This window comes from Elgaria multicarinata, chromosome 3, assembly GCF_023053635.1.
Source record: "Elgaria multicarinata webbii isolate HBS135686 ecotype San Diego chromosome 3, rElgMul1.1.pri, whole genome shotgun sequence".
Taxonomy (NCBI): domain Eukaryota; kingdom Metazoa; phylum Chordata; class Lepidosauria; order Squamata; family Anguidae; genus Elgaria; species Elgaria multicarinata.
In genome coordinates, this window is record NC_086173.1 from 146,631,262 (window position 1) to 146,646,977 (window position 15,716).

General features: G+C 47.4%; 1 protein-coding gene across 8 annotated transcripts; it reads right to left on the reverse strand.

Moving 5' to 3' along the window:
• Positions 1 to 3,104: 3,104 nt before the first annotated feature.
• LOC134395925 (cholinesterase-like) lies at positions 3,105 to 12,035 on the reverse strand. Of its 8 annotated transcripts, none has more exons than XM_063122195.1 (6): positions 11,957 to 12,023; positions 11,456 to 11,592; positions 9,111 to 9,180; positions 6,411 to 7,884; positions 5,760 to 5,923; positions 3,105 to 3,510 (listed from the first exon to the last, which is right to left on the reverse strand). In XM_063122195.1, exons 4-6 carry the CDS (start codon positions 7,871 to 7,873, stop codon positions 3,443 to 3,445), a joined length of 1,695 nt encoding a protein of 564 aa, XP_062978265.1. In that variant the 5' UTR covers positions 7,874 to 7,884; positions 9,111 to 9,180; positions 11,456 to 11,592; positions 11,957 to 12,023; the 3' UTR covers positions 3,105 to 3,442. The 8 variants fall into 8 exon arrangements, with proteins under 8 accessions (XP_062978265.1, XP_062978263.1, XP_062978260.1 ...); XM_063122193.1 differs by having other exon boundaries at positions 8,964 to 9,180; XM_063122190.1 differs by having other exon boundaries at positions 8,949 to 9,180.
• Between the last annotated feature and the right edge of the window lie 3,681 nt (positions 12,036 to 15,716).

Here is a 15,716-nt window from a genome sequence, read left to right on the forward strand (position 1 = left end):
CTCAGTTTCAAGTTTCAGAACTCCATCCCCCAAACAGGCTCAGCACCTTGGAGAGCTCCTTTAGAATTCTGGCTGGTGCTGATGGAAACTGAGAATGGATTCACAGATCCACTGAAATCAGTGACAACAACCTCTACTGCATCAAAGGGATGATGATCAGCCCCTCCTGTTTATCCCAAGTTCCATATAGCTAATCTCCGCTGATCCTACGTTGATATAACAGGGAGTGGAGAAATTGTGGGAATTCTACCCTATAAACCTATCTTGGGTAGGGCTTTCTTTCTATCTGTCTAATACTGATTCATCATTTATTCTCTTGGTTTTCCACACAGTCACCCTTTTTTATTTCCCTTCATCCTCCTATCTGAGAAACATTACTTTCCCCTCTACCCGTCTCCTTCTGTCTCATGCCTGTTTACTGGATTATGTACCTACAGGCAGGTCTGAGTAAATTTCAACAATTTGTTTGATATATATATATATATATATATATATATATATATATATCCATTCCTTTTACTGATTTCTCATGATGATGATGATGATGCCATGAGGGGCACCTCAGAAGCAAAGAGAAGGTGTGCCAGTATTGATGTGTTTGCAATGTAGAAGATGCCTCTTGTGTCGAAGCAGCACAGAAAATGTGAAGCCACACTGCCAAAGTGGTCGTGGCAGGAAGAAGGGGGCAGAAATTCTCCTCCAGGCTCACAAATGCATAGTGATGCTGCCGAAACTCCAAATGCATTCATTAGTAAGATAAATCTTGCATGTTTGTAATTCTGGACTGTATAATGAGAACTGACAAAGATCAACCCATTTTAAAACATTCAAATTGAATTAATTTATATTTTCTGACCTGCACGGTTGCGATTGGGCATATTCTTAGTAGGGGTGTGCACGGACCCCCCGCTCTGCTTCACTTGCAGATCCGCCATTTTCGGAGCGGGTCGCTTCGCCCCGCCCCCGCTCCGCCCACTTCCGCTCCGCTCCGCTCGGAGCTCCGGATCCAGATCGGAGCTCCGTTTTTTCCCCCATAGGGTTGCATTGAAAGCTAAAAAATTATACAGCGTTTTTTCTGTTCAAGTTAGAAACCTCAAACTCAGCACCATGAAAGCTTATCCACGTGTCCACATGCATGCCAAGTTTCAAGCAAATCCCATCATCCCCTGATTTTTGGCGAATTTTTGAAAATTGGGCACCCCATTCAGACCCCTTGGGATAGCTCCGTCAATTTGCACGTTAGAAACCTCAAATTCGGCACCAGGACAGCTTATCCATGTGTCCACATGGACGCCCAGACTCAAGGCAGTCCCATCATCCCCTGATTTTTGGCGCGGCTCTAACCTCTAACGCACCACCCATAACCCTAATTCACACCCCTTTTGATAGCTCCGTCAATTTGCACGTTAGAAACCTCAAACTTGGCACCATGATAGCTTATCCATGTGTCCATGTATAAGAATATAATAATATGTTTAAGAATATTAGTAAATGTAGGGAAATGGGACAAGAAGTGTGTGTATGCTTTCCCCAAAATGCTCAATCTGTGGCTGTTGCACTTCACAAAAGCAGTGCACGCAATCAGGCTTTAAGAGAGGGGAGGGGGGAAATGAACCAAACAAACAAACACACACTCCAAAATTTAAAAATAAAGTTTATATTAAATCAAAGTAAGGGAAAAACACAGAGCAAACTAAGCAAAAAGTCAGAAAGAAGCAAACAAACACACGCGCCAAGCTAAAATCCTAATCTATCTGCAAAGTTCACAGCAGCAGCTAGCTAAGTAGACCCTCTCCCAATGAACGCTAAACCCACAAGACGCTGAGAGCTCAAAGATCTCAGGATGACTCTGCCCCCCCCCTCGAACGCTGGGATTGGAGGATGCTTCATGAGGAGATCAATTCTCATCAGGATTGGGAGTTGAATGTGCCTGTCATCGCTTCAAAAAAAAAAAACCCGTTTGTTGACCCGATATTTAAAAAATTCTAGGAGGCGCCCGCACGACATAGAGAGGTGAGAGTAGTCTCAAAATGACCCCCATCCACGACTCTCTGTGCACAAGAATTTTCAGAACGATAGCTTAAAAAACAACCCAGTTATCCGCGATTATTTCCCGCAATGCAATCCTATGGGCGAAAAGCCGAAAACCGCCGTTTGAGCCGCGCTGTCCCTGTTTGTTGACCCGATTTTTAAAAAAATATAGCACGCGACCCACACAACGCAGAGAGGTGAGAGTAGTCTCAAAATGACCCCCATCCACGACTCTCTGTGCACAAGAATTTTCAGAACGATAGCTTAAAAAACAACCCAGTTATCCGCGATTATTTCCCGCAATGCAATCCTATGGCGAAATGTTTTCAAGATGGCGATCGGAGCGCTCCGCCTGAAATAGGAGCTCCGAAAAATGGCCGCTTCTCTTCGCCTTGCTTCTAGGGGTCCGCGGTCCGCTTCTACTCCACCTCTGGGTAAGGCGGAGCAGGCCAATCCACTACTGCTTCTCCGCTCCTAATTGGAGCGGAGCACATGCCTAATTCTTAGCAAGCATACAATATAACAAAGTAGTTTGCGAGCTTTGTAACCACTGAAGCTTTATTTTTACATTTTTCTTTAATGCATAGTTCAAAGCTTTCATGCTCTATTTTAGTAATAGATGATTGATCTGACAAAAATGTTCCTGATTTAATTGAAGTTACAAATAATCTGAATATAAATTAGCATCTTTATACATTGTCTGACTGGTGATGTATCACTGCCTGCAGCTTTCCAAAATTGCAGGCAAAGACTCTTTCCCAGCCTGGCAAGATGAGATCTTTTTAACATTAGATGCCAAGGGTTGGACGTGGGACCTGCTCTATGCAAGGCAAGTATTTGACCAATTAGAAACCTTCCAGGGAGAAATCAGTTCCCCACTCGCACCAAACACTGTATCTCCAAGGATGGGACTATGCAAATTGCAAGGTATGAAAAGTCTTCATGGAAAGAAGGTATAAAAAGTTCCAGTTCTTTCAAGATATAAAAATAAAAATAAAGGGAAATGAAAAAGGCAATAATCAGTAATGATTGCTGATGCTGAATACATGGATGTTGTCATTGAATTAATTATTATTATTATACATCTATAAATGTAATGCAGGAAATGGGGTGCAGTTCTAAAATTGTGGGTCCAGGTGACCTCTACTAGAACAAGGGGGGATCTACACTACTGCTTTTAAAACGCTTTAAAGCACTTTGAAAACATTTTGAAACCTGAATTTGCAGTGTGTCCTGGGCCCCAAAAGTTGTCAAAACTGTTATAAAGCACCTTAAAGCAGTAGTGTAGATCCCCCCCCCCAAGTCTGTATTTATACCGGAGTCCCTTCCATTTTGTCAAGGTCCTGCTCTGACCTGTACAGAGAACCATAATCATTTGCAATTGACACAAGATCTTTTGCATTCCACTCTTTTAAGTTCTTGTCTCATTCTTCAGATCTTTCTCCAAAATGGGTGGAGAAGACTCTACTTTGGATTTCTCTGCAAAAGAAAAAGAAAAAGGGGTGAGGAAGCTGGAGAATTGGTCTAGCAATGGCTAAACAATCCTTAAGGCAGCAGATAGCGTTGGTTTCCTAACTTCTGTTTCTCATTGAAATACCTCCACAGAGGACTGTGCTAAAGTGACCAAAACCTTTGTGCACCCACACGTCTCACACAGGGGTGCTCACCAAGGAGGCAGGGCTAGCTTTGGCTGCCGGTTGAGTGTACAATGGGTCCAGATCTAAATTGGTTGCCTTGTAATCCATGAAATGGTCCTCAGGCATCCAAGGCTATGCTTTACATCCACTGGAATTTGTTTTATCCCTAGAATATATCCACTTAACTGGAGAAGTGGGAACAGTAATTTGGGGAAAGAGGGTATAAAAGAGTGAGAGAACCAGCCAGGAAAATGCCAGACCATAAGGAAGAAGCAGAAAGATGCAGCTGGAAGAAGTCTAGGGCCGTTGCTAGAGCACGGGTTAGCGTGGTGTGAGGCCCGTGCTCGTCCCGGTGCTTCCAGATGACGCAAAAGGGATCCCGGCCTCAGCCAGGACTCGAGTCGCCCTGGCACCACGCTAACAGGAACCACTTGTAGCGCGGTTCTTCCCACGGTCCAAGCCTCACGTCGGGCTGAGGCCGGGACCGCGGGCGTGTGGACCGTTCCGCCGCTTTTTCGGGCTACTGCACTTACGTGCCAGTAGCCAGGAAAAGCGGAGGATGGGCTGCAGCACCCCACCCCCCGCCCCCAATTCCCCCCACGACTTCCCCTGCCCCCGATTCCCTCCCACGACTTCCCCTGGCCTCCGATCCCCCCCCCCGTCCCCAACTGCTGTGTCCTGCTGCTGCCAATGTCCCCAGCTGCCCTGTCCCACTGCCGCCGCTGCCGCCGCTGTCCCCAGCCAGCTTTTCCTGTTATCACCATGTCCAGCCTGTGATGCCTGCTCAGCAGGCATCAAAGGCTGGACATGGTGACAGGGATCGCCATGTCCTGCAGGCCGGACATGGCGACAACAGGAAAAGCCGGCTAGGGACAGCGGCGGCAGCGGAACAGGGCGGCTGGGGACTTCGGCGGCAGCAGGACACAGCAGGTGGGGACGAGGGGGATCGGAGGCCAGGGGAAGTCATGGGGAGGGAATCGGGGGCAGGGGAAGTCGTGGGGGGAATTGGGGGCAGGGGTTGGGGGCGCTGCAGCCTGTCCGCCGCTTTTCCTGGCTACTCGCACGTAAGTGCAGTAGCCCGAAAAAGCGGCAGAACGGTCCACACGCCCGCGGTCCTGGCCTCAGCCCGACCTGAGGCTTGGACCATGGGAAGAACCGCGCTACAAGTGGTTCCTGTTAGCGTGGTGCCAGGGCGACTCGAGTCCTGGCTGAGGCCGGGATCCCTTTTGCGTCATCTGGAAGCACCGGGACGAGCACGGGCCTCACACCACGCTAACCCGCCGCTGTCCCCAGCCGCCCTGTTCCGCTGCTGCCACTGTCCTCAGCCGGCTTTTCCTGTTGTCGCCATGTCCGGCCTGCAGGACATGGCGATCCCTGTCACCATGTCCAGCCTGTGATGCCTGCTGAGCAGGCATCACAGGCCGGACATGGTGACAACAGGAAAAGCCTGCTGGGGACAGCGGCGGCAGTGGCGGCATCGGCGGCGGCAGTGGGACAGGGCAGCTGGGGACATTGGCAGCAACAGGACACAGCAGTTGGGGACGGGGGGGATCAGAGGCCAGGGGAAGTCGTGGGGGGGAATCGGGGGCAGGGGTCCCTATTTTTTTTTTAAAAAAAAAAAAAACCTTACCTTGGCCGTTGGTGCGCTCCTGCGCACGCGGCCGCTTTAAGGCAGGGGTAAATGGCGGATGCGACGGGGCTTCCCTCGGCCCCGTCGCATCTCACGTGTGGATGGGGCTTACGGGCCGCGCTACTTCTAGCACGGCTTGGCCCCTCCTCCCACACGGATTCTAAGGTAGGACTATCAAGGCCCTAGGTGCAGCTTTTCGACTTCAACTCCTATCAGCCCCAGCCAGAGTGGATAATAGTCAGGAATCCTAGGAGTTAGAATCCCAAACATCTGGAGGGCAGCAGATCAGGAAAAGCTACTATAGGTTCTCACAGCTTCATGTTGATGAGATCCTTTCTCATCTCCCTTTTTGATCTGACAATGATATGGATCTTTTCACTCTCTGAATTCAGTTTCCAATCAAGATCCCATTAGCTGCAAATATCTACTCATACTCTCTTACTCAGAAGACCTGAACTCACGTGAGTGGTTTGCATGGAAAACATGTGTTGCCAAGAAATCACACGGTGGGTCAGGTGATAACCGTTTGACCTGGGGTGCCTCCGCACTGATGTGGAAGAGTTTCTGCTCAGTAGAACTGTAGAGTGGCCACTGTTCCTCTTTGGGTTTGGAACCAGTGGGATTCCTGTGGATGAAATGAAGAAATCCTAGTCATATAACAGGCAGGGACTATACTACCAGGGGAGGCATGCCACACATGCCCAGATGCTAAGATCATCTTCAATAGTCTTTCTCTGGTACACTCTGCCAAAGGAAACAAGGTGGATTGCTACCAAGAAGAAGGCCTTTTCTGCTGTGGCACCCGAGTTACGGAATGAACTTACCAGAGAGCTATACCTGGCATCTACGTTGTCCTCTTTTTGGTTGCCAGGTCTGTAAAGACCTTATTTTCCAGACATATAGTCTTTAAATTCCATTGTTTTAAATCTGTTCTTGTATTTTAAATCTCTTCATTGCTGCTAGGATTTATTTTGGCTTTACTTTTTCTTTGTAATTCTAAAACTTTAAATTTTAGATGCCATTGTATGTTATGTTTTGTGGTTTTAATTGTTGCTAAATACAGCTATTGGGTATGGAAATAACAATTAAAAGAAAAACAGTTCATGCCTTACCCAGTTCTGGCAAACTCTGCCCAGTATCTCATCACTTTGTGACTCAGTGCAACGTCAACCTCTGATTGGTTTGTTCCCAGCACGGTTGCCAAAGTTCCAAACAGGTAAGGCACCTCTGCTCCATGGGGTGTCCCTGACCACTCAGGCCACCCAGCGCCAGGTGTGTGGAGCTTGAAGGAATAAACATACACAGGATTCCCAGCTTCTGCCAACTTGGAAGCAAATTCAGTCATTGCACACACAAAAAGGGCATCTGTAAAATACTGAGACAAGACCAAATGGTACCGTTCTGGCCCATAGTCACTGGCGTTGTACCTCAGTGCAATAGCATTGACAACATCTTCCTCAATTGGAATATTTATTTCTGCCTTTAAGCCTTGAACCAACTGTTCCCAGGTTAGCTTAACGTCATTTGATATAACACTAGGAAACAAAAGTAACAGAAAAGGAGAACCTTCATCAAGGGTGACACCAGTGAGAACTGGCTTAGCCTGAACATCTCCACTCTCCAGAAGCTCCCAGGGATCATTGAGGAGGAAGTCCCCATCCGTTGTCACTGAGAAGAGGCCATTCAGCCTGTAAAACTCTGTGTGCCCAATATTGTTCCCCTGTAGACAGCTCACCAAAGCACTATGATTTTGCTCAGAACACCCCAACTTGGTGCCTATAATTAGGGCATTCGACTTGGCTTCTTCAGGATTCTTCCAATCCCAGTAAGCAGTGACAGCTCCACTCTGAATCACAGCATTGGCAAAAAGGGGTTGGCTTGCTGGTGACAGCAGATGGTAACCCACTGAAACTCCTCCAGCACTGTGGCCAAAGAGAGTCAACAAAGCTGGATCACCGCCAAAGACCGCTGCGTTCTCCTTGACCCACTTCAGAGCCAACCATTGGTCCCACAAGCCAGCATTTCCTGGAGCATCTGGTGGAAAGTACAGAAAACCCAGAACCCCCAAGCGGTAGTTCATGGAGGCCACAATGACATTCTCTGTAGCAGCTAAGAATGCTCCATTGTAGATATCTAGTGAGGCTGTGCCAGTGATAAACCCACCACCATAGATCCAAACCAGGACAGGAACTGGCATCGAGGGCCGTGGATGGGGCACCCAGATGTTGAGAAAGAGGCAGTCCTCGGAAAGTGGGGTGTTGGGTGCCCATACAGGTTCATCAGGGAAGCTATATTTATGTTCCTGGGGACAAGAGTTGCCATAGGTGGTGGCCTCCAAGATATGGCTCCATGGCTGATGTGGGCGGGGCTTCTGGAAACGCAGTTTCCCCACAGGGGGCTCAGCATAGGGGATGCCCAGATAGGCCGTCACAGAGCCAGAGCCAGCCGGGACTTGCTTGCCTTTAACAGAGCCACTGCTGGTCACCACCACAGTGTCATCTTCAGAGGCAGAACTTGAGGCCAATAGGCAGAGGAGGACGAGGGGACACATGAATGAAGAGAGGATACTTGGCATAGTATCTGTGGCTGAGAAAGAAAAGAGTTGTTAAAAAGATACAGGTTTTTTTTTCTTCAGTGATGCCTGCTCCAATCCAACTATAAAACAAGACTGGAGCAGGGAAGGCGTGTCAGCATGTTACAAGAAAAACATCCACGAGTTTTGCAGCACTAGTTCGAAGACATTGAGCAGGGGGTTGGACTCGATAGCCTTGTAGGCCCCTTCCAACTCTGCTATTCTATGATTCTATGATTCTTTGGTAGAGCTTGCAAACACGGCTTTGACTGAACTTACCCTCCGCTCTTTACTGCCCATTGAAACTTTTGTCTGCATCTTGTGAATGCCAAGAGAATGATCTGCATATGGCACCACTCCTTTCGGAATCCGTTTTGTTATCTCCCAGTCTCTTCTCACCTAACGATCGCTATGTTCCCATCCCCCTCCATGTGTGCATATCACAAAATATTTCTTAGTCTTTTCATACAAGGATGGAAAATCGGTGGTTCAGTATTTTTTAATCCACCTGGGATGGGGTGAACATAGCTGCAATTTTACATGATCGTTTGAAGGATTGTGTTTTAAAAATGTTTTCTCCCCTCCCCCTTTCTCTTTGTTTTCTGCAAGTAATAACATACGAAGGGCCCTGCTAGATCAGACCAAGGGTCCATCTAGTCCAGCACTCTTTTCACACAGTAGCCAACCAGCCATTGGCCGGGGACCAGTAGCTAACAGGCAGCCAGTGCAGTTCTTTTAACACAGGTTTTATATGAGCAAAGCTGAGCACCCTAACTGCTGCATTCTGAACTAGCTGTAGCTTCTGAACCACACACATGGGAACCCTCACATAGAGCCTGTTACAGTAGTCTAACCATGAGGTTAACAATGCATGAATGACCATGGCTAGGCTATCCCCATCCAGGAATGGGCATAGCTGGCGTTCCAACCGAAGTTGACAGCAGGCGCTCCTGGCCACTGAGGCTACCTGGGACTGCAGTGACAAAGATGGATCCAGGAGCACCCCCAAGCTATGGACATGCTCCTTCAGAGGGAGCCCAACCCCATCCAGAACAGCCAAACACCCCAATTGTCGGACCTGAGAACCACCAACCACAAAGTCTCTATCTTATCGGGATTCAGTTTCAGTCTGTTGGCCCTCATTCAAGCTGTAACTGCATCCAGGCACTGGTTCAGAAAGTGCATGGCCACTACCCAATCAGATGTTGCAAAGAAAAAGAACTGGATGTCATTGGCATACTGGTGAAATCTTGCCCCAAATCGGCTGATGACCACTCCCAACAGCTTTGGTTTAAATGTTTTATTATTTTCTAAAACACAAAGAAAACAAAGAAAAACATTTCAAAAAACAAAACAGCAACATAAAAAACATTAAAAAGCATAAACAATTAAGATGGACTTCCAATTCCCTCCACAGCAAAAAATTGTAACATTATTTTCTCTCACTCTATAATTAGAAAAAGAGTTTCCCTCGTTCTTTCATTTTAACATTTTCTTCTCAATCATTGAATCCACAGATAAACAAATCATTTTTTTCTAGTACCTGCAAAAAGTCTATGAAAGGTTTCCATTCAATTATAAAACTAGATCAACACTCCCAACAGTTTCATATAGATATTAAATAACATTAGGGAAAGGATGGTGCCCTGTGGCATCCCACAGTTCAGCTGCCATGGAGCAGAAGTACATTCTCCCAGTGCTATTCTCTGGAACCGACTCCGCAAGTATGAGCTGAACCACTGTAGAACATGCCTCCAAAATCTAACTCACAGAGGCATTCCAGGAGGAACCATGGTCAACCTTATCAAAAGCCACTAAGAGATCAAGTAATAACAGGGTCATGCTCCCCCGTCCCTCTGTCAAAGAAGGTCATCCATCAAGGTGACCAAGGGCAATTCCATCCCAAAACCAGGCCTGAAGCCAGACTGGAATGGATCCAGATAATCAGTTTCATCCAAGTGCTGAGATGCCACCACACTCTCAAGCCCCTTACTTAAAAATGAGGTATTGGCGACTGGACGAGAGTTGCCATAAATCTCTGGGTCAAGGGAGACCATTTTCAGGAGTGGTCATACCATTGCCTCCTTTCAAGGCGGTGGGGACTGCACTGTTCCACAGAGATGCATTCATCATTCCCCAGATCCATCTGGTCAGCCCCCTGTGGCTAGCTCAAATAAGACATGACAGGCAATGGTCAAGAGAGCATGTGGTGGGTCAAAAAGAGGCAAGTGTCTTGTCCACATCCTCAGGCTCCAAAATCTGACATTAATCCCACGAAACAGGAGAAGACGATGCACAGGACATCTCAACAAACACTGAATCAATAGCAGTGTTCAAGTCAGCAGGAAGGTGAGTGATACAGACACCCCCCTAGGCCATGGGCATGTGTGGGTTGTCCAAACTGTTGGGTTGTGTTTATACTCTTTCCTCACCCAAGAGGAAGGAGTCAGCAGATTCAAGCTTACTCCCTCACGCTGCTGTAAAGATAAGTTCTTACACCAAGTAGGTTAATAGGAGTATAGCTTTACTTTTCAGCATTGGCAATAGAACAACATACAATTCATACATTGTATATTCAGATTGCATTCTTCTTCCTTTCTTCTGAAAACTTTTAAACAATCTTTCCTACCAGCAATTAGTCTCTGGGAGTTTCATTTTTCAGACCTTCTGCTTTGAAGCTTTCCTTCCATGCCAGCCAAACAATGTGGTATCAGCAACCTTACTTCCAATTCTTTTCTGCCGCAATATTCCTTTCAACAATTCTTTTCCTTCTTCCAACCCCTCCTTCCAACTGTTTAAGATACTCCCTTTTTAAACTGCTAGCAAACTGACATCAATTAACTCAGGTGTTTCTTGCCTTCATTACATACACCTGCCTAATTTGCTGCTGCATTTCTCTACTTTCAATCTTTAACTACACCCATTCTTTGTAAAATATACATTTGATTATTTACACAATATCAACACAAACTGCACTGCACTATGACTCTAAGGGAGCTGCAGGTGTTGGAGCTAAACAAATTCGGGCCCTAAAGGTACTGGGAGAGGAAGAGAGAAGAGTAGATTATAGGGCACCATCCCTCCCACAACATAACTGTTTCATGGAAGTTCAGTTGAGCTCTCATATGAAGTTTTTAATATGAGAAGTATATTGTCTAAACCTCTTGTATACTGTCTGGCCTTCTTCATATTCAAGGTGTAGATGATTGTTCTTTGTTAGTATGTTTTATTGACTCTTTCAGAAATCTCTCTTCTTTTTAAAGTTGTTTTAGTAAAACTGCTTTGTGCTTCATGTTACCTGTTATTTTTAACCTCTTTGATTTTATTTTTGATATTGTAGTTGCTCTTCAGAACATAAGAAGAGCCGTGCTGGGTCAAACCAAGGGTCCATGTAGTCCACCATACTGTTCACTAAGTGGCCAACCAACAGCTGCCTCTGGGAAGCCCAGAAGTAGGACACCCACTCATGTTCCCCAGCAACCAATAGAGCAATGGGAATTGATCCCACTCTTTGGCATTTTCAACCAGCCTACATCAAATCCTACTATAATCAACAACTCGCATAGGGCAACTCAGGTTACTCACCTTGGACCCTTTCAGTAAATATGCTGTCCTCAATCAGTAATCCGGGCTGCGGCTTTGATCAGCTCTTCTTATTGAAGAGAACCTGGGTCCTAGCTTCAAGTTCCTCTAGTGTACTATCCACACAATTGTTTTCATGTCTACATAGGTGTAAGTCCCACAGAATTCCATGGGGTTGTTCCAGGGTAAGTCAATATAGGATTGCAGCTTATATTCTATATCCCACTTCAATAAGTCAAACACATTTGCCCTAACATGTAAGAAGAAGACTGCGGAATCCCAGCTCTTTGCTACTAGTTTTTAAAGAAACACATCCACTGCAGAGTGCTAGAATTTAGAGTTCCTGATTACCATTTTTGTGATAACTCTCTTTCCTATTCCTAAAAAAAATGTTTAGAGACACTGTGTCTTCTGATCTCATCATTTTATTTTATTTTTGTCTGACGTGTTCTGAGTTCACTTTTACATCCAACTCACCTAACCCTTCTTCCATGGTGGACTCACCTCTTTTCTCCCTGATGGGATTTTGCTGCTCCTCAGGGTCAGCTTGCAGCTCACTCTAAAGTGGGGATTTGGATTGACACTCTGACAATTAACCCCGAGGGAGATGGCACCAGCCCATCTCCATGTATATGAAGGTCAATGACCACACGGGTGGGGGCTAAATCTCAACGTGATTCAAAATATATGCTAGGGGTCAAAAGGACTTTGCTTCTGCATATATTGGCAAATGCTGGAGACAAAAAGGGAACACAATAATTCCAATTCTCCTGACTTACAGCAAAGGAAAAGTACAAGTTGTTCTAAAGTAGCTCTCTTTCAGTGAACAGTACTGACTCCATTTTGAGCCACAGCCAAAGAACCAGGCACCTTCATCCTCAGCTTCAGCAAAGGTGGGAGAAAAGCACAGGAATGGGGTTGAGAGACACCGCATAAGACTAGATCAAGCAATTCACTTTTTAATAGACTTGCTCCAAAGGCAAAGGTGTGTGTGCATTCTCCAAAGGCAAAGGTGTGTGTGGGGGGGTGTAAAACTGAGCAAATCACGAATGTGCCAGATAGCAAGAGTGATATCTGGTAAGTTAGTGGCCAACTACCTGCACTGTGTTCCTATCGTTGAACTGTGCAACTCGCTTTGGAGGCCAAATCAGCCACTTACACTTGTAATCTTGCATAAATGGCTGCTTTACAGCCACCATTTGCACAGAATTTGTTTTACAGAAATAGACAAGCCACCATTTTATTTTATTTTTGATAAGCCAACTCCCTTGAAGAGGTGGATGGCTGCAGGTGCTCACAGCAGCTCCAGGTAAGGTGCAGGCGACTTGCATGGCTTGGGTGCATCCAACGGGGGTGGGGGGCATGAGTGGGGGGGACTGCTCAGCAGGCGCCCAGGAAGGCCGGGTACAAGACCTTCCATCCAGCTTATTCCAAAGAGATCTGAAGCAATTCAGAGTGATCCACTTCGGACCAATACTGACCAGCTTCGGATCCAGACCGATTCGGTCCCAATCACGCTGCTTCAACTTGGAATCAGATCCGGATCCAAAGTAGTGCACAGCGCTACCAAGCACCTACTTTTGTTATACAGGATAAAAAGCCAGCTCACTCTTTCTGCCATAGCAAGGAGCACCGTTTCCAGTGCCTCTGAGCACTGTCTAATTCATCAAAGTCGGGATGTCCTTGCCTTTCTCTGAGCTGTGGAAGAAACCTTAGGTTTGGCCAGCCAGTGGTCCCAGTCCCCCCTCATCCCACTCTTCCCAGAGGCATGGGCCATGCTGCTGAAATCACTGCATCTCCCCTCCCAGAGAAAAGCCTCCATGCTGAAATCACTGAAGGACTAGACTCCTTCCGATGGAAATCTCAAAGCTCCTTGCTGGCCCGAGCAAGATGCCTCCCCTAACCTGTCTTGACGGCAGTGCTTTAGCGCCACGAGGTGCCTGGCTCCAACACTTGCACTCCTTCCGAGCATCTGTATGGGAAGGAACGCAAGTGGGAACTTTCCCGTGGTGCTGAGGGGGGGAAGAACAAGGGAACAGGAATGAGGCAGCCAGGAGGACTAGGAGAGCGACGCCGGGCACCCGAATCACCTCTCCTCCCTCTGACCATCTGTCTGCCCTTTCTGTCCCCCCTTTTTAATTGCGCAGATACAGATAATAACAAATTAAAAGGGGAGAAAGGAACCCTCCTCCTCCTCCCCATTTTGTTATTTTTAATTTTTAACGAGGTGTGGGGCTTGTTCTCTTTTCACCCTCCCCCCTGTTTTTTTTCAATTTATTTTCTAAATGGTTTAAGGTGTCTTCTAAATAGCACCATTTTCTTCAATTGTGTCTGACTGTGGATGTCTTTGATCCACTTCAAAAGAGGAAGTAATGAGGGATAAACATGCAGGCGGAGAAGCAACGGTAAGCAAAAGCGATTTCCCCCTGTGTGATGATGCTCATTGGGTGGGAATTGCATTTGTAGCCATAGAAGCTCCATTGCTAATGTGTAAAGATTACTGATAAGCGGGTGTGTGGGCCTCGTTAAAACAAGTGTGACTTTGTACATCATAGTTCCTTGCTAGACCTGGTCGAAAATCTGGGTAAGAGGAAGGGAGAACTCGCGTTAAGAATAACGCGAGATCTCGTCCTTATTTACACGTCAGCCACAACAAGCTCTGGAGGAGAACTATCGCGGCTGCCATTTTTTATTTTTAAAGAGGCAGCAGCAGCGAAGGAACCAGGAAAGGTAAGTAGGGTCTTCCCCTGCCCGCCCGCCCCACCTGCGATGTCTGATCCCCCGCCCACAATTTCCCCCCCCCGATGTCCCCGGCCTCCATTTCCCGCCCCCCCATATCCCCAGGCTGTGATGGCCGCCCCCCCCCCCCCCGTGTCCCCGGCCTGTGATGGCCTCCGCTGCCGAGTCCTCAGCCTGTGATGCTCGGCTGGGGGACATGGCAGCCCCGGGCATCACAGGACGGGGACTCAGCCGTGGAAGCCAACACAGGCCAGGGACATGGGGGGGCAGGAAAAAGAGGCCAGGGACATGGGGGGTAGTGGGAAACGGAGGCCAGGGACTCGGCGGCAGCGCTGCGGCCCATCCGCCGCTTTCCCCAGCTACTCACATGTAAGTGCAGTAGCCGGGGAAAGCAGCGGACCGGTCCACACGCGCATTTGGACGCATCATTTGGACGCATCATTTGACGAGCACGGGCCTCGCACCACACTAACCCCTGGTCTAGCAAGGCCATACAATCATAGAATAGCAGAGTTGGAAGGGGATGTAACCAGAGCACATTACTTAACCTAGTGTCCCTGAAAATAGTCAATAGCAGCCCGGCTCTCAAGAAAACAAGGAATTGCAAGGCTCAATGGAATAATGACACCGCCACTGTTTCCATGTTGATATCACAGGGAGTGGAGAAACTGTGGGAATTCTACCCTATAAACCTAACTTGGGAAGGACTTTCTATCTATCTAATATCGATTCATCATTTATTCTCTTGGTTTTCCACACAGTCACACGTCTTTTTCATTTCCCTTCATCCTCCTATCTGAGAAACATTCCTATTTCCCCTACCCATGTCCTCCTGTCTCAAGCCTGTTTACTGGATTATGTACCTACAGGCAAGTCTGAGTTCATTTCAACAATTTGATATATATATATATATATATATATATATATATATATATATCCCATTTAGTAATAATTTGATGATGATGATGATGATGATGATGATGATGATGATGGAGAAGCCACGAGGGGCACCTCAGAAGCAGAGAGAAGGTGTGACAGCATTGATGTGTTTGCAATGTAGAAGATACCTCTTGTGTCGAAGCAGCTCAGAAAATGTGAAGGCTCGCTGGCAAAGTGGTCGTGTCAGGAAGAAAGAGGCAGAAATTCTCCTCCGGGGTCACAAATGCATAGTGATTAGGGATGTGCTCCGCTTCTAATCGGACCGTAGAAGCAGGAGCGGAGCGGGGGGCTTCGCCTGCCCTTAAGGCGGAGGCGAAGAGGATTGGGGGGCCGGCGGAGCGTGGCAAAGAGGATTGAGGTGAAGGCGGATCCTTCGCTTTGATCCGGAGCTCCGCCGGAAAGGTAAGTGGGGTTTACCGGGCCCTGGCGCTGGCGCCCATGCGGCGACGGCAGCAGGGCCCAGTAATCCCCCCCGCCCTCCTCTCCCTTACCTGCCTCCGTCCGCGGTCCGTCAGCGTCTTCAATTGAGCCCGTGGTTCCAGCAGGAAGTCTGGGCCGCTTGCGGCCCAGACTTCCTGGTGGAACC